The sequence below is a fragment of the Oncorhynchus gorbuscha genome, linkage group LG01 (assembly GCF_021184085.1).
Source record: "Oncorhynchus gorbuscha isolate QuinsamMale2020 ecotype Even-year linkage group LG01, OgorEven_v1.0, whole genome shotgun sequence".
NCBI lineage: Eukaryota > Metazoa > Chordata > Actinopteri > Salmoniformes > Salmonidae > Oncorhynchus > Oncorhynchus gorbuscha.
The window spans coordinates 120,246,078-120,265,164 of NC_060173.1; the positions used below are offsets into that span (position 1 = coordinate 120,246,078).

At 45.1% G+C, this 19,087-nt stretch overlaps 1 protein-coding gene across 5 annotated transcripts in view; it reads right to left on the minus strand.

Moving 5' to 3' along the window:
• Window positions 1-19,087, minus strand: part of si:ch211-45c16.2 (mitogen-activated protein kinase kinase kinase 13) — a 177,563-nt gene that overhangs the window by 29,510 nt on the left and 128,966 nt on the right. For all 5 annotated transcript variants that reach the window (XM_046351128.1, XM_046350769.1, XM_046350861.1 and 2 more), the window contains 5 exons: window positions 6,972-7,130; window positions 4,833-4,991; window positions 4,557-4,665; window positions 4,129-4,238; window positions 2,338-2,454 (listed from right to left, as the gene is read on the minus strand). In XM_046351128.1, coding sequence (XP_046207084.1) covers window positions 2,338-2,454; window positions 4,129-4,238; window positions 4,557-4,665; window positions 4,833-4,991; window positions 6,972-7,130 — 654 coding nt within the window. The remainder of the gene's footprint in view (window positions 1-2,337; window positions 2,455-4,128; window positions 4,239-4,556; window positions 4,666-4,832; window positions 4,992-6,971; window positions 7,131-19,087) is intronic.

The window sequence follows — 19,087 nt, forward strand, 5'->3', positions numbered from 1 at the left end:
AACCCACATGGACTAGGATAGAATCGATGTCCTGATGTAGTACATTCAGGAGCAGCTTAGTAATGTCATTAAAACCCACATGGACTAGGATAGAATCAATGTCCTGATGTAGTACATTCAGGAGCAGCTTAGTAATGTCATTAAAACCCACATGGACTAGGATAGAATCGATGTCCTGGTGTAGTACATTCAGGAGCAGCTTAGTAATGTCATTAAAACCCACATGGACTAGGATAGAATCGATGTCCTGATGTAGTACATTCAGGAGCAGCTTAGTAATGTCATTAAAACCCACATGGACTAGGATAGAATCGATGTACTGGTGTAGTACATTCAGGAGCAGCTTAGTAATGTCATTAAAACCCACATGGACTAAGATAGAATCGATGTCCTGATGTAGTACATTCAGGAGCAGCTTAGTAATGTCATTAAAACCCACATGGACTAGGATAGAATCGATGTCCTGGTGTAGTACATTCAGGAGCAGCTTAGTAATGTCATTTACTCGAGCTCCAGGATAGAAAATTGTTTTTGCACTGGGAACGGTCCCATTTCTTACCAAAATCCTCGCTGGCGAGAAAGACAAGGAAATCAACCCACTCCCATGCGTCACAGGATTCAGAGAAGCTTTTATGGATGTGCGAGAGGCGGGATAACTTGAACCCGTTGTCTCTGACAGTTTTTACATTTTACCTTTATTTAACTAGGCAAGTCAGTAAAGAACAAATTCTTAGTTTTAATGACAGCCTAGGAACAGTGGATTAACTGCCTGTTCAGGGCCAAACCTTGTCAGCTCGGGGATTTGAACTTGCAACCTTACGGTTATTAGCCCAATGCTCTAACCACTAGGCTACCTTCCACCCCGAGAATGAATCCAGAGCAGGGACAGAAGGTTACCGACATCGACTTCGAAACCGCAGGAGTTGCAGTGTGGCCGCAGACACAGGTACTCCCAGTGACGAAGGTGCAGGTAGATCAGGCTCCAGGATGGCAAAACTATTAGTTGTTGGCCTCTCGTTGGGAGTGTAAACTGCTTTGTGGGAGGCTGCTTTCTTCGGCTTCCACGGCTCGTGACATGTGACCATCTTTGATCGCCATGGTCCTCTTGCTGTGCTCCTTCAACTCCACTATCAGATGGGGGAGCTCCGGGCAACACTGGCCAGTTGGATAATGACAAACGACAAGGCAGAGATGCATCCAACAAGCGCGAACGGCGTCCAGACACCGGCATAGAAAAGGTAAACATGCCACTCTTCGTTTTCCAGTTTCTTACGTAGGCTGGCGACCTGCGTGATCAAGGAAGACACCTCAAGCCTATAATCATCGGCAAGCAAACAGTTGCCACATTGGAAAACTCTGAGTGATCCGGATTGTCCCAAAAGAAAGTCTAGTAGCTCCTAAGGTGCTGAAACCGTTCATTTATTTCTCCAGACAGAGGGCTGCAAAACTCATCCGGTACCAACTTTGTTAGCTTGATGACTAGCAGCTTAGTGTCTCTGTTAAGCAGTATTCCAGGATCAGAAATAGTGGTCCTAGTAGTTAAAGGCGAACCGCGTCGCGGAATCCACGCAAAAACAAGTTTGTTATTTATATTCAACGAATATTGGTTATGTTTCAGTAAAATATAACAAATAGAGTATTTCCAGCATACAGTGTTCAGCTGCACCCGCTGAGGATGTAACTTGTGCATATCGCCCTGTTCTTCCTGGTTCTGACCCTCCTGTTCTTCCTAGTTCTGACTCTCCTGTTCTTCCTATTTCTGACCCCCTGTTCTTCCTGGTTCTGACCCTCCTGTTCTTCCTGGTTCTGACCCTCCTGTCCTTCCTAGTTCTGACCTTCCTGTTCTTCCTAGTTCTGACCTTCCTGTTCTTCCTAGTTCTGACCTTCCTGTTCTTCCTAGTTCTGACCTTCCTGTTCTTCCTGGTTCTGACCAGAGAAACAGAGATTGCATTTCGCAGTCACTTCTTCTAAACCTGAAAAGGGACAACTTCTACATGTTATGCAGCTAAAACAGCCAAATATATCCAAATTGGACCCGTTACAATATATCAATCATGACAGATTTGACTAATTTCAACTGAGGTAGATCAGATTTGACTAATTTCAACTGAGGTAGATCAGATTTGACTAATTTCAACTGAGGTAGATCAGATTTGACTAATTTCAACTGAGGTAGATCAGATTTGACTAATTTCAACTGAGGTAGATCAGATTTGACTAATTTCAACTGAGGTAGATCAGATTTGTTGAATGTGTTTCAGTCTGGTCACTGGAACGTCTCCATGGACTCCTTTACCACATCGATGTAGTAGGATTCAGGTTCCATTCTATACGTACTTGATGAGCTCCTTCTCGCGGACCTCCAGCTGCAACATGATGGCACTCAGCTCCATGTAGAGGTTGTTAGCTCTCTCCAACTTCCTCTCGTAGTGCTCCCTGATGTCCAGAGCATGTCTAGAGAGAGAGACAGAACGCTCAATACACATCTATCTACAGTTGAAGTGGGAAGTTTACATACACTTAGATTGGAGTCATTAAAACTTGTTTTTCAACCACTCCACACATCTCTTGTTAACTAACTATAGTTTTGTCAAGTCGGTTAGGACATCTACTTTGTGCATGACACAAGTCATTTTTCCAACAATTGTTTACAGACAAATTATTTCACTTATAATTCACTGTTATCACAATTCCAGTGGATCAGAAATTTACATACACTAAGTTGACTGTGCCTTTAAACAGCTTGGAAAATTACAGAAAATTATGTCATGGCTTTAGAAGCTTCTGATAGTTGACATAATTTGTGTCAATTGGAGGTGTAACTGTGGATGTATTTCAAGGCCTACCTTCAAACTCAGTGCCTCTTTGCTTGATATCATGGGGAAATCAAAAGAAATCAGCCAAGACCTCAGATAAAACAATTGTAGACCTCTACATGTCTGGTTCATCCTTGGGAGCAATTTCCAAATGCCTGAAGGTACCACGTTCATCTGTACAAACAATGGTACGCAAGTATAAACACCATGGGACCATACAGCCGTCATACCGCTCAGGTAGGAGACGCGTTCTGTCTCCTAGAGATGAACGTACTTTGGTGCGAAAAGTGCAAATAAATCCCAGAACAACAGCAAAGGACCCTGTGGAGATGCTGGAGGAAACGGGTACAAAAGTATCTACATCCACAGTAAAACTAGTCGACATAACCTGAAAGGCCACTCAGCAAGGAAGAAGCCACTGGTCCAAAACCGCCATAAAAAAGCCAGACTACGGTTTGCAACTGCACATGGGGACAAAGATACTTAAATGTCCTCTGGTCTGATGAAACAAAAATAGAACTGTTTGGTCATAATGACCATTGTTATGTTTGGTGGAAAAAGGGGGAGGCTAGCAAGCTGAAGAACACCATCCCAACCGTGAAGCACGAGGGGTGGCAGCATCATGTTGTGGGGGTACTTTGCTGCAGGAGGGTCTGGTGCACTTCACAGAATAGATGGCATCATGAGGTAGGAATATTATGTGGTTATATTGAAGGAACATCTCAAGACATTAGTCAGGAAGTTAAAGCTTGGTCGCAAATGGGTCTTCCAAATGGACAATGACCCCAAGCATACTTCCAAAGTTGTGGCAAAATGGCTTAAGGACAACAAAGTAAAGGTATTGGAGTGGCCATCACAAAGCCCTGACCTCAATCCCATAGAAAATGTGTGAGCAGAACTGAAAAAGAGTGTGCGAGCAAGGAGGCCTACAAACCTGACTCCATTACACCAGCTCTGTCAGGAGGAATGGGCCAAAATTTACCCAACTTATTGTGGGAAGCTTGTGGAAGGCTACCTGAAATGTTTGACACAAGTTAAACAATATAAAAGCAATGCTACCAAATACTATTTGAGTGTATGTAAACTTCTGACCCACTGGGAGTGTGATGAAAGAAATAAAAGCTGAAATAAATCATTTTCTCTACTATTATTCTGACATTTCACATTCTTAAAATAAAGTGGTGATCCTAACTGACCTAAAACAGGGCATTTTTACTTGGATTAAATGTAAAAACTGAGTATAAATGTATTTGGCTGAGGTGTATGCAAACTTCCCGACTTCACCTGTATATCCAAAATCTCTCTCTCCTACCTGAGTTCATCCCTCCTGCGTTTGATCAGCTCCTCATCTAGTCGGTGGATGCAGGTTCCTTCAGACTTGATCTTCTCAAAGTGTTTCCTCACCTCCTCCCTCCACTCAGACTGACACAGGGGAAACAGTAGAATGGTCTATAAGGACAGGTATTGTAGGGGCTTAGAATGGTCTATAAGGACAGGTATTGTAGGGGCTTAGAATGGTCTATAAGGACAGGTATGCTAGGGGCTTAGAATGGTCTATAAGGACAGGTATGATAGGGGATTAGAATGGTCTATAAGGACAGGTATGATAGGGGCTTAGAATGGTCTATAAGGACAGGTATGCTAGGGGCTTAGAATGGTCTATAAGGACGGGTATGCTAGGGGCTTAGAATGCTCTATAAGGACAGGTATGCTAGGGGATTAGAATGGTTGTGTTCTCACCTGAGACTTGAAGTAGGTCTCCTGAGGAGCTCCCAGGATATCAGCTGAGGCGATGTCCAGATGGAGTAGGATTTGACGGAATGACGGACGGTTCCTGGGCTTCCCTTGCCTGGAGGGGAGGAGAAAGGCAAATAGCAAGGAGAGAGGCAGGAGAACAAGAGAGTGGAGTGGAGACCAACCAAAAAGAGGAAGGCGAGGGCAACATGAATCCATGTTATTATACAGGAAGACCTAGAATATTTGCAGGGATATTTATCTCAGATCTGCGTATCTCACCATGTCTGCTTCATGAGGATCTTGAACCCATCAGGGCATGTGGAGGGAACAGGGAGGTGGAGGCTGTTGCTACCCACACCCCAGATGATGGCTGAGGAGTCCACGTCTTTATAGGGGATCTCTCCAGTCAGCAGCTCCCATAACACCACGCCAAACGACCTGTCAACCACACAGAGGGTTATTATATTATAATACCACACAACCTGCCAACCACACAGAGGGTTATTATATTATAATACCACACAACCTGCCAACCACACAGAGGGTTATTATATTATAATACCACACAACCTGTCAACCACACAGAGGGTTAACAAACACTATGTGCTATATTAACTTCCTCTCAACATAACCCCACAGCGCATAATGTGTTCAGACCCCTTGACTTTTTCCACATTTTGCAAAAAAATGATGAAATAATTTATTTTTCCTCATCAATCTACACACAATATCCCATAATGACGAAGTGAAAAACAGGTTTCTTGAAGTTTTTGCAAATTTGAATGAAAAACAAAAACAGAAATATCACATTTCCATAAGTATTCAGACCCTTTACTCAGTACTTTGTTGAAGCACCATTGGCAGAGATTACAGCCTTGAGTCTTCTTGGGTATGACGCTACAAGGATGGCACACCTGTATTTGCGGAGTTTCTCCCATTCTTCTCTGCAGATCCTCTCAAGATCTGTCAGGTTGGATGAGGAGCGTCGCTGCACAGCTATTTTCAGGCCTCTCCAGAGATGTTCGATCGGGTTCAAATCCGGGCTCTGGCTGGGCAACTCAAGGACATTCAGAGACTTTTTCCAAAGCCACTTCTGTGTGGTCCTGGCTGTGTGCTTAGGGTCGTTGTCCTGTTGGAAGGTTAACCTTCACCCAGTCTGAGGTCCTGAGCGTTCTGGAACATGTTTTCATCAAGGATCTCTGTACTTTGCTCCGTTCATCTTTCCCTCGATCCTGACTAGTCTCCTAGTCCCTGCCGGTGAAAAACATCCTCACAGCATGATGCTGCCACCACCATGTTTCACCGTAGGGATGGTGCCACCTCCATGCTTCACCTTAGGGCTGGTATTGGCCGGGTGATGTGCGGAGCCTGGTTTCCTCCAGACGTGACGCTTGGAATTCAGGCCAAAGAGTTTAATCTTGATTTCATCAGACCAGATAATCTTGTTTCTCATGGTCTGAGAGTCTTTAGGTGCTTTTTGGAAAACTCCAAGTGGGCTGTCTTGTGTCTTTTACTGAGGAGTGTCTTCCGTCGGGCCACTCTACCATAAAGGCCTGATTGGTGGAGTGCTTTGACCTCATGGCTTGGTTTTTGCTCTGACATGCACTGTTAACTGTGGGACCTTATATAGACAGGTGTGTGCCTTTCCAAATCACGTCCAATCAATTGAATTTACCACAGGTGGACTCCAATCAAGTTGAAGAAACATCTCAAGGATGATCAATGGAAACAGGATGCACCTGAGTTCAATTTCAAGTCTCATAGCAAAGGGTCTGAAAACTTACGTAAAAAGGTATTTCTGTTTTTTAATACATTTGCAAACATTTCTAAAAAAAATATTTTTCACTTTAAGATTATGGGGTAGTGTGTGTAGATTGATGAGAATATTTATTTTAAAATCCATTTTAGAATAAGCCTGTAACGGATTTTATATATCGTTCATGAGTTGGCCCCACATATTTTTATGAACGGCTGTACCTGATGTCCTTTTTGGTTATCTCATGAATTGATGTATTTAACCTATAATTCTGTATCTCTTTGTGACTAATTAGTATACAGGTAGACCAGAGGGACCTGATTGGCTGATGAGTGGCAACCCTGATTAGAAGCACCTGCTGCTCATCAGTTGTTCCTTAACAAATGTTGTTTTGAATTAAAGAAATTTGTACCTACTCACTGAAGAAGGCTGTAAAGCCGAAACATCTGGGTATGCTATCCCTGATGCAGTAAAACAATTAAAAACATTGAATAATGAAGTAAGATTTATGCAACATTTAAGAGTGAGAACCTATAACATCTCTTTGTTGGTCTCTTTGTTGGCTTTACGCCCCCACCAGGCTTCACGGTTCTCTTTACGCCCCCACCAGGCTTCTGGGAGTGCGCCACGGTTCTCTTTTGATTACTTATTGTTGTACTCACCAGATGTCTACTTTCTCAGACACCGGTTCGTTCCTGATGACCTCTGGGGCCATCCAGGCCACCGTACCAGCGAACGACATCTGAGTACTCTTATCACTAAGCTCCTTGGACGTTCCGAAGTCACTGATCTTCACGGTGTCTTGTTGGGTCACCAGCACACTGAGGTAGAAGAGGAGAATCATGACATCAGGACAGTAGGACCTCAGTGGAGGAAACATGTGGGCAATAACTTATAACCTCAACAAACAACCTGAATTGGTCAACCACATTGGTCCATAATATAAAACCTAAGCACAAACTCCAACAGAAATACAGTGGCGAAAGGACTCAGCTGTCCAAAACATGAGACAGACAGACAGACAGACAGACAGACAGACAGACAGACAGACAGACAGACAGACAGACAGACAGACAGACAGACAGACAGACAGACAGACAGACAGACAGACAGACAGACAGACAGACAGACAGACAGACAGACAGAGGTCATTGGGACAGACAGACAGAGGTCATTGGGACAGACAGACAGACAGACAGACAGACAGACAGACAGACAGACAGACAGACAGACAGACAGACAGACAGACAGACAGACAGACGTCATTGAGACAGACAGACAGGTCTTTGAGACAGACAGACAGACAGACAGACAGACAGACAGACAGACAGACAGACAGACAGACAGACAGACAGACAGACAGACAGACAGACAGACAGACAGACAGACAGACAGACAGACGTCATTGGGACAGACAGACATACAGAGGTCATTGGGACAGACAGACAGACAGGACAGACAGACAGACAGACAGACAGACAGACAGACAGACAGACAGACAGACAGACAGACAGACAGACAGACAGACAGACAGACAGACAGAGGTCATTGAGACAGACAGACAGGTCTTTGAGACAGACAGACAGACAGACAGACAGACAGACAGACAGACAGACAGACAGACAGACAGACAGACAGACAGACAGACGTCATTGAGACAGACAGACAGACAGACACAGGTCCTACAGCATATTCCTCCTGTCTCCGTCTTTATACCGCTGACTAACAGAGTTGAATACCGCTGACTAACAGAGTTGAATACCGCTGACTAACAGAGTTGAATACCGCTGACTAACAGAGTTGAATACCGCTGATTAACAGAGTTGAATACCGCTGATTAACAGAGTTGAATACCGCTGACTAACAGAGTTGAATACCGCTGACTAACAGAGTTGAATACCGCTGACTAACAGAGTTGAATACCGCTGACTAACAGAGTTGAATACCGCTGACTAACAGAGTTGAATACCGCTGACTAACAGAGTTGAATACCACTGACTAACAGAGTTGAATACCGCTGACTAACAGAGTTTAATACCGCTGACTAACAGAGTTGAATACCGCTGACTAACAGAGTTGAATACCGCTGACTAACAGAGTTGAATACCGCTGATTAACAGAGTTGAATACCGCTGACTAACAGAGTTGAATACCGCTGATTAACAGAGTTGAATACCGCTGACTAACAGAGTTGAATACCGCTGACTAACAGAGTTGAATACCGCTGACTAACAGAGTTGAATACCGCTGACTAACAGAGTTGAATATCGCTGACTAACAGAGTTGAATACCGCTGACTAACAGAGTTTAATACCGCTGACTAACAGAGTTTAAGAGTTTAAACTCTGTTGGGTATCAGATGATACCATGGAGACAGCTAGTCTAACTGGGGTCTGATACCATGGAGACAGCTAGTCTAACTGGGGTCTGATACCATGGAGACAGCTAGTCTAACTGGGGTCTGATACCATGGAGACAGCTAGTCTAACTGTAGTCTGATACCATGGAGACAGCTTGTCTAACTGGGGTCTGATACCATGGAGACAGCTAGTCTAACTGGGGTCTGATACCATGGAGACAGCTAGTCTAACTGGGGTCTGATACCATGGAGACAGCTAGTCTAACTGTAGTCTGATACCATGGAGACAGCTTGTCTAACTGGGGTCTGATACCATGGAGACAGCTAGTCTAACTGGGGTCTGATACCATGGAGACAGCTAGTCTAACTGGGGTCTGATACCATGGAGACAGCTAGTCTAACTGTAGTCTGATACCATGGAGACAGCTTGTCTAACTGGGGTCTGATACCATGGAGACAGCTAGTCTAACTGGGGTCTGATACCATGGAGACAGCTAGTCTAACTGGGGTCTGATACCATGGAGACAGCTAGTCTAACTGTAGTCTGATACCATGGAGACAGCTTGTCTAACTGGGGTCTGATACCATGGAGACAGCTAGTCTAACTGGGGTCTGATACCATGGAGACAGCTAGTCTAACTGGGGTCTGATACCATGGAGACAGCTAGTCTAACTGGGGTCTGATACCATGGAGACAGCTTGTCTAACTGGGGTCTGATACCATGGAGACAGCTAGTCTAACTGGGGTCTGATACCATGGAGACAGCTAGTCTAACTGTAGTCTGATACCATGGAGACAGCTAGTCTAACTGGGGTCTGATACCATGGAGACAGCTAGTCTAACGGGGGTCTGAGACATAACAAAAAATACATTACAGACAAAATACTACACTTGTAGTGTGCGTGTGTGGGTGCATCTATCAGATACACAAGTGGGTCACATGAGGGAGAAGCGTTGTGTTGTGAGGTGTTGCTTTATCTGTTTTCTGAAACCAGGTTTGCTGTTTATTTGACTAATATGAGATGGGAGTTCTATGCAATAAGGGCTCTGTATAATACTGTACGTTTCCTTGAATTTGTTCTGGTTCTGGGGACTGTGAAAAGACCCCTGGTGGCATGTCTGGTGGGATAAGTGTGTGTAAATTTAATTATTGCATCTGAGCTCCTAGAGTTTGCGGCTCTCTTTTATTTTCAAGGGATAAGTGTGCGTGTCATAGCTGTGTGTAAGTTGACTATGCAAACAATTTGGGATTTTCAACACATGAATGTTTCTTATAAAAAGAAGTGACGCAGTCAGTCTCTCCTCAACTCTTAGTCAAGAGAGACTGGCAGCATAGTGTTAATATCAGCCCTCTGATTACAGTCAGTCTCTCCTCAACTCTTAGCCAAGACAGACTGGCAGCATAGTGTTAATATCAGCCCTCTGATTACAGTCAGTCTCTCCTCAACTCTTAGCCAAGAGAGACTGGCAGCATAGTGTTAATATCAGACCTCTGATTACAGTCAGTCTCTCCTCAACTCTTAGCCAAGAGAGACTGGCAGCATAGTGTTAATATCAGCCCTCTGATTACAGTCAGTCTCTCCTCAACTCTTAGCCAAGAGAGACTGGCAGCATAGTGTTAATATCAGCCCTCTGATTACAGTCAGTCTCTCCTCAACTCTTAGCCAAGAGAGACTGGCAGCATAGTGTTAATATCAGCCCTCTGATTACAGTCAGTCTCTCCTCAACTCTTAGCCAAGAGAGACTGGCAGCATAGTGTTAATATCAGCCCTCTGATTACAATGAAGAGCAAGACGTTCTGTTCTGGGCCATCTGCAGTTTAACTAGGTCTTTCCTTCAGAACTGGACCACATGACTGGACAATAATCAAGAGAAGATAAAACTAGAGCCTGCAGGACTTGCTATTTGGAGTGTGGTGTCAAAAAAGCAGAGCATCTCTTCATTACGGCCAGACCTCTCCCCATCTCTTTATTACAGACAGACCTCTCCCCATCTCTATATTACAGACAGTCCTCTCCCCATCTCTATATTACAGACAGTCCTCTCCCCATCTCTATATTACAGACAGACCTCTCCCCATCTCTATATTACAGACAGACCTCTCCCCATCTCTATATTACAGACAGACCTCTCCCCATCTCTATATTACAGACAGACCTCTCCCCATCTCTATATTACAGACAGACCTCTCCCCATCTCTTTATTACAGACAGACCTCTCCCCATCTCTATATTACAGACAGACCTCTCCCCATCTCTATATTACAGACAGACCTCTCCCCATCTCTATATTACAGACAGACCTCTCCCCATCTCTATATTACAGACAGACCATCTCTATATTACCCATCTCTTTATTACAGACAGACCTCTCCCCATCTCTTTATTACAGACAGACCTCTCCCCATCTCTATATTACAGACAGACCTCTCCCCATCTCTATATTACAGACAGACCTCTCCCCATCTCTATATTACAGACAGACCTCTCCCCATCTCTTTATTACAGACAGACCTCTCCCCATCTCTATATTACAGACAGATCTCTATATTACAGACAGACCTCTCCCCATCTCTATATTACAGACAGACCTCTCCCCATCTCTATATTACAGACAGACCTCTCCCCATCTCTTTATTACAGACAGACCTCTCCCCATCTCTTTATTACAGACAGACCTCTCCCCATCTCTTTATTACAGACAGACATCTCTCCCCATCTCTATATTACAGACAGACCTCTCCCCATCTCTATATTACAGACAGACCTCTCCCCATCCCCATCTCTATATTACAGACAGACCTCTCCCCATCTCTTTATTACAGACAGACCTCTCCCCATCTCTATATTACAGACAGACCTCTCCCCATCTCTATATTACAGACAGACCTCTCCCCATCTCTTTATTACAGACAGACCTCTCCCCATCTCTATATTACAGACAGACCTCTCCCCATCTCTATATTACAGACAGACCTCTCCCCATCTCTATATTACAGACAGACCTCTCCCCATCTCTATATTACAGACAGACCTCTCCCCATCTCTATATTACAGACAGACCTCTCCCCATCTCTTTATTACAGACAGACCTCTCCCCAGCTCTATATTACAGACAGAACTCTCCCCATCTCTATATTACAGACAGACCTCTCCCCATCTCTTTACCATCTCAGACAGACCTCTCCCCATCTCTATATTACAGACAGACCTCTCCCCATCTCTATATTACAGACAGACCTCTCCCCATCTCTATATTACAGACAGACCTCTCCCCATCTCTATATTACAGACAGACCTCTCCCCATCTCTATATTACAGACAGACCTCTCCCCATCTCTATATTACAGACAGACCTCTCCCCATCTCTATATTACAGACAGAACTCTCCCCATCTCTATATTACAGACAGACCTCTCCCCATCTCTATATTACAGACAGACTTCTCCCCATCTCTCTATATTACAGACAGATATTACAGACAGACCTCTCCCCATCCCCATCTCTTTATTACAGCCAGACCTCTCCCCATCTCTTTATTACAGCCAGACCTCTCCCCATCTCTTTATTACAGACAGACCTCTCCCTACTCTATATTACAGGCAGACCTCTCCCCATCTCTTTATTACGGACAGACCTCTCCCCATCTCTATGTTACAGACAGACCTCTTCCCATCTCTTTACTACAGACAGACCTCTCCTCATCTCTTTATCACAGACAGACCTCTCCCCATCTCTTTATCACAGACAGACCTCTCCCCATCTCTTTATTACAGACAGACCTCTCCCCATCTCTTTATTACAGACAGACCTCTCCCCATCTCTATGTTACAGACAGATCTCTCCCCATCTCTTTACTACAGACAGACCTCTCCCCATCTCTTTATTACAGACAGACCTCTCCCCATCTCTTTATTACAGACAGACCTCTCCCCATCTCTTTATTACAGACAGATCTCTCCCCATCTTTACAACCACTGCATCTATATGTTTGACCATGACAGTTAACAATCTAAGGTAACGCCAAGTAATTTAGTCTCCTCAACTTGTTCAATAGCCACATCATTCATTACCAGATTCAGTTGAGGTCTAGAACTTTGGGAATGATTTGTACCAAATACAAATGCTCTTAGTTTTAGAGATGTTCAGTGCTAGAGATGTCCACCCATTCAAAAACAGATTGCAACTCTTTGTTAAGGTTTTCAGTGACTTCATTTGCTGTGATTTATGGTGCGTATATGGTTGAATCATGAGCATACATGGACACACATGCTTTGTTTAATGCCAGGTTTGTCATTATTGATCGATAACAATCATTTGTCCACCTCTCTCACACCAACTTTACAACATTTAAACTTGCAATGCTTTTATTTCATTATTTGTTATTTTATGCATGAATACGATGGCTCACTGTTCGTTGTTGGCATTTGCTATCTAAGTTTGCCCACTTTGCCAATGAAGTAACCATTAAACTAATTAGCAAAGTCAAATGGTTTTGTGATGAATAAGCTATCTGACTCGATGAAAGGTGGAGTTGAATGTCTTGCAATCTACCATTCAGCACTACGTTTTATCACAGGGGATCATTTTAGGACACATCTTTGTAGTCTGTATAAAATGTGGAATGAACCTCTCTGTCTGTAAGAAGATCTGCTTTCTCTTTTATTTATTTACAATCTGTTCAATCTGATCAATTTACAATCTGACAGAAACTCCCTCTATATGTAACATCATTAATTAAGATAAGAATATTAAGTTACCAAACCTGTTCATAGGAATGGATAACACTAATGGGTCGGACAGGGAGGATATACTCCAAACACCCCAACAGGCCCTAAACCTAATCATTCGCTGGAGAAAGAAACAGAGATTTTGCCGAAAAAGATCGGGGTGCCTTGTGAGGATCAGGTGACAAGAGGCTAATCTGCTTTTGCCATTTATGTAAACAACAGCTGGTGCACAATATCTAAGGAAGTCTCTAGGTTTTGCTAGAGTACCTCATGATAAGCTGTTGACCACACTATCTACCTAGTGAGTTTTCATCTGTATTTTTTATAGCTTTCACCACAAACAATGCTGGCACTAAAACCGCACTCAATGAGCTGCATACCGCCATAAGCAAACAGGAAAACGCTCATCTAGAGGCAGCGCTCCTAGTGGCCGGGGACTTTAATGCAAGGAAACTTAAATCAGTTCTATCCTCATTTCTATCAACATGTTAAATGTGCAACGAAAGGGAAAAAACTGGAGACCAACTTCACTCCACACACAGAGATACATACAAAGCTCTCCCTCACCCTCCATTTCCTGATTCCTGTTTAAAACCAAAAATTAAAGCAGGAAGCACCAGTGACTGGATCTGTAAAAAAGTGGTCAGATGAAGCAGATGCTAAACTACAGGACTGTTTTGCACAGACTGGACATGTGCAATCTTCCGATTGCATTGAGGAGTACACCACATCAGTCACTGTCTTTATCAATAAGTGCATTGATGACGTCGTCCCCATAGTGACTGTACATACATACCCCAACCAGAAGCCATGGATTACAAGCATTATTCTGAGATAAATGGCAGAGCTGCCGCTTTCAAGAGGCGGGATCTCATGTGGAGATTCTGCAATTTCGTCCACAACAATGTTGTTCCGCCTTGATTGTCCCTGGAGATAATCTGATTTCTCCGTCATTGTCATCATGGATTCATATACAGAACTGATGTCCTCTCTCAATGAAACACAGGTTACTGTCATATTGCTGTTCTCCTGTTAAATAAACTCATCGAGCTGAACTGCAAACTGTTCTTCAGCTCATACACCTCTCTGGTCAGGTCCATAATGTTTTTAGTTGAGGGTTGGGGGAAGGTTTGAGGGAGGGTTAGGGGAGGGTAGGGTTAGGGGAGGTTTGGGGATGGGGGAGGGTTAGAGGAGGTTTGGGTATGGGGGAGGGTTAGGGGAGGTTTGGGGTTAGGGGAGGGTTAGAGGAGGTTTAATCTTTGGTGACTTTAATATTCACATGGAAAAGTCCACAGACCCACTCCAAAAGGCTTTTGGAGCCATCATCGACTCAGTGGGTTTTGTCCAACATGTCTGGACCCACTCACTCTCACAGTCATACGCTGGACCTAGTTTTGTCCCATGGAATAAATGTTGTGGATCTTAATGTTTTTCCTCATAATCCTGGACTATCGGACCACCATTTTATTACGTTTGCAATTGCAACAAATAATCTGCTCAGACCCCAACCAAGGAACATCAAAAGTCGTGCTATAAATTCACAGACAACACAAAGATTCCTTGATGCCCTTCCAGACTCCCTCTGCCTACCCAAGGACGCCAGAGGACAAAAATCCGTTAACCACCTAACTGAGGATCTCAATTTAACCTTGCGCAATACCCTAGATGCAGTTGCACCCCTAAAAACTAAAAAAATGTCTCATAAGAAACTAGCTCCCTGGTACACAGAAAATACCCGAGCTCTGAAGCAAGCTTCCAGAAAATTGGAACGGAAATGGCGCCACACCAAACTGGAAGTCTTCCGACTAGCTTGGAAGGACGGTACCGTGCAGTACCGAAGAGCCCTTACTGCTGCTCGATCGTCCTATTTTTCTAACTTAATTGAGGAAAATAAGAACAATCCGAAATTCCTTTTTGATACTGTGGCAAAGCTAACTAAAAAGCAGCATTCCCCAAGAGAGGATGACTTGCACTTTAGCAGTGATAAATTCATGAACTTCTTTGAGGAAAAGATTATGATTATTAGAAAGCAAATTACGGACTCCTCTTTAAACCTGCGTATTCCTCCAAACCTCAGTTGTCCTGAGTCTGCACAACTCTGCCAGGACCTAGGATCAAGAGAGATGCTCAAGTGTTTTAGTACTATATCTCTTGACACAATGATGAAAATAATCATGGCCTCTAAACCTTCAAGCTGTATACTGGACCCTATTCCAACTACATTTACATTTACATTTAAGTCATTTAGCAGACGCTCTTATCCAGAGCAACTTACAAATTGGTGCATTCACCTTATGACATCCAGTGGAACAGTCACTTTACAATAGTGCATCTAAATCTTAAAGGGGGGTGAGAGGGATTACTTATCCTATCCTAGGTATTCCTTAAAGAGGTGGGGTTTCAGGTGTCTCCGGAAGGTGGTGATTGACTCCGCTGTCCTGGCGTCGTGAGGGAGTTTGTTCCACCATTGGGGGGCCAGCGCAGCGAACAGTTTTGACTGGGCTGAGCGGGAGCTGTACTTCCTCAGTGGTAGGGAGGCGAGCAGGCCAGAGGTGGATGAACGCAGTGCCCTTGTTTGGGTGTAGGGCCTGATCAGAGCCTGGAGGTACTGAGGTGCCGTTCCCCTCACAGCTCCGTAGGCAAGCACCATGGTCTTGTAGCGGATGCGAGCTTCAACTGGAAGCCAGTGGAGAGAACGGAGGAGCGGGGTGACGTGAGAGAACTTGGGAAGGTTGAACACCAGACGGGCTGCGGCGTTCTGGATGAGTTGAAGGGGTTTAATGGCACAGGCAGGGAGCCCAGCCAACAGCGAGTTGCAGTAATCCAGACGGGAGATGACAAGTGCCTGGATTAGGACCTGCGCCGCTTCCTGTGTGAGGCAGGGTCGTACTCTGCGGATGTTGTAGAGCATGAACCTACAGGAACGGGCCACCGCCTTGATGTTGGTTGAGAACGACAGGGTGTTGTCCAGGATCACGCCAAGGTTCTTGGCGCTCTGGGAGGAGGACACAATGGAGTTGTCAACCGTGATGGCGAGATCATGGAACGGGCAGTCCTTCCCCAGGAGGAAGAGCAGCTCCGTCTTGCCGAGGTGAACTAAACTACTGAAAGAGCTGCTTCCTGTGCTTGGCCCTCCTATGTTGAACATAATAAACGGCTCTCTATCCACTGGATGTGTACCAAACTCACTAAAAGTGGCAGTAATAAAGCCTCTCTTGAAAAAGCCAAACCTTGACCCAGAAAATATAAAAAACTATCGGCCTATATCGAATCTTCCATTCCTCTCAAAGATTTTAGAGAAGGCTGTTGCGCAGCAACTCACTGCCTTCCTGAAGACAAACAATGTATACGAAATGCTTCAGTCTGGTTTTAGACCCCATCATAGCACTGAGACGGCACTTGTGAAGGTGGTAAATGACATTTTGATGGCATCGGACCGAGGCTCTGCATCTGTCCTCGTGCTCCTAGACCTTAGTGCTGCTTTTGATACCATCGATCACCACATTCTTTTGGAGAGATTGGAAACCCAAATTGGTCTACACGGACATGTTCTGGCCTGGTTTAGGTCTTATCTGTCGGAAAGATATCAGTTTGTCTCTGTGAATGGTTTGTCCTCTGACAAATCAACTGTACATTTCGGTGTTCCTCAAGGTTCTGTTTTAGGACCACTATTGTTTTCACTATATATTTTACCTCTTGGGGATGTTATTCGAAAACATAATGTAAACTTTCACTGCTATGCGGATGACACACAGCTGTACATTTCAATGAAACATGGTGAAGCCCCAAAATTGCCCTCGCTAGAAGCATGTGATTCAGACATAAGGAAGTGGATGGCTGCAAACTTTCTACTATTAAACTCGGACAAAACAGAGATGCTTGTTCTAGGTCCCAAGAAACAAAGAGATCTTCTGTTGAATCTGACAATTAATCTTAATGGTTGTACAGTCGTCTCAAATAAAACTGTGAAGGACCTCGGCGTTACTCTGGACCCTGATCTCTCTTTTGAAGAACATATCAAGACCATTTCGAGGACAGCTTTTTTCCATCTACGTAACATTGCAAAAATCAGAAACTTTCTGTCCAAAAATGATGCAGAAAAATTAATCCATGCTTTTGTCACTTCTAGGTTAGACTACTGCAATGCTCTATTTTCCGGCTACCCGGATAAAGCACTAAATAAACTTCAGTTAGTGCTAAATACGGCTGCTAGAATCCTGACTAGAACCAAAAAATTTGATCATATTACTCCAGTGCTAGCCTCTCTACACTGGCTTCCTGTCAAAGCAAGGGCTGTTTTCAAGGTTTTACTGCTAACCTACAAAGCATTACATGGGCTTGCTCCTACCTACCTCTCTGATTTGGTCCTGCTGTACATACCTACACGTACGCTACGGTCACAAGACGCAGGCCTCCTAATTGTCCCTAGAATTTCTAAGCAAACAGCTGGAGGCAGGGCTTTCTCCTATAGAGCTCCATTTTTATGGAACGGTCTGCCTACCCATGTCAGAGACGCAAACTCGGTCTCAACCTTTAAGTCTTTACTGAAGACTCATCTCTTCAGTGGGTCATATGATTGAGTGTAGTCTGGCCCAGGAGTGGGAAGGTGAACGGAAAGGCTCTGGAGCAACGAACCGCCCTTGCTGTCTCTGCCTGGCCGGTTCCCCTCTTTCCACTGGGATTCTCTGCCTCTAACCCTGTTACGGGGCTGAGTCACTGGCTTGCTGGGGCTCTCTCGTGCCGTCCCTGGGGGGGGGTGCGTCACCACCTGGGTGGGTTGATTCACTGTTGTGATCTTTGTGGGTTTGGGGTTAGGGGAGGTTTGAGGTTAGTGGGGAGGGTTAGGGGAGATTTGGGGATGGGGGAGGGTTAGGGTTCTACTTTCTCTCTCTCGGAGGAGGGTTGGGAGAGGGTAGGGTTAAGGTTGGGGAGGGTTGGGTTGGGGGAGGGTAGGGTTAGGGAGGGTTAGGGGAAGGTTAGGATTGGGGATGAGGGGGTCCACCTGGGGTTAGGGAGGCTTGGGGTTGGAGGTGCTGGGTTGACCATGGGAACATTTGAACATTTGGTCATGTTCTGGGAGGGTTGGGGTTTCTTTAGGGGTTAGGGAAGGGCTTTTACACCTGCATTGTTTGGGTTGGGGTTTTAGGCTGGGGGAGGGTTATAAATAAATTTGGGTGGGTTAGGGGGGGAGGGTTGGGAAAGGGTTGGTGGAGGGTTTGGGGTTAGGGGAGGGTTAGGGTTTGGGGGAGGGTTAGGGGTTTGGGTTGGGGGAGGGTTAGGGGGGAGGGTTGGGAAGGGGAGGGTTGGTGGAGGGTTAGGGTTAGGGGGGGTTGGGGTTAGGGTTAGTGGAGGGTTAGGGAGGGTAGGGTTAGGGTTTAGGGGAGGGTTAGGGGTGGGTTGGGGGAGGGTTAGGGGGAGGGTTGGGGTAGGGTTAGGGTGGGTTGGGAAAGGGTTGGGGGAGGGTTAGGGGTGGGTTGGGGGAGGGTTAGGGGTGGGTTGGGAAAGGGTTGGTGGAGGGTTAGGGGAGGGTTGGGGGAGGCTTAGGGTTAGGGGGAGGGTAGGGTTAGGGGAGGGTTAGGGGAGGGTTGGGGTAGGGTTAGGGGTGGGTTGGGGTAGGGTTAGGGGTGGGTTGGGGGAGGGTTAGGGGTGGGTTGGGGGAGGGTTGGGGGAGGGTTAGGGGTGGGTTGGG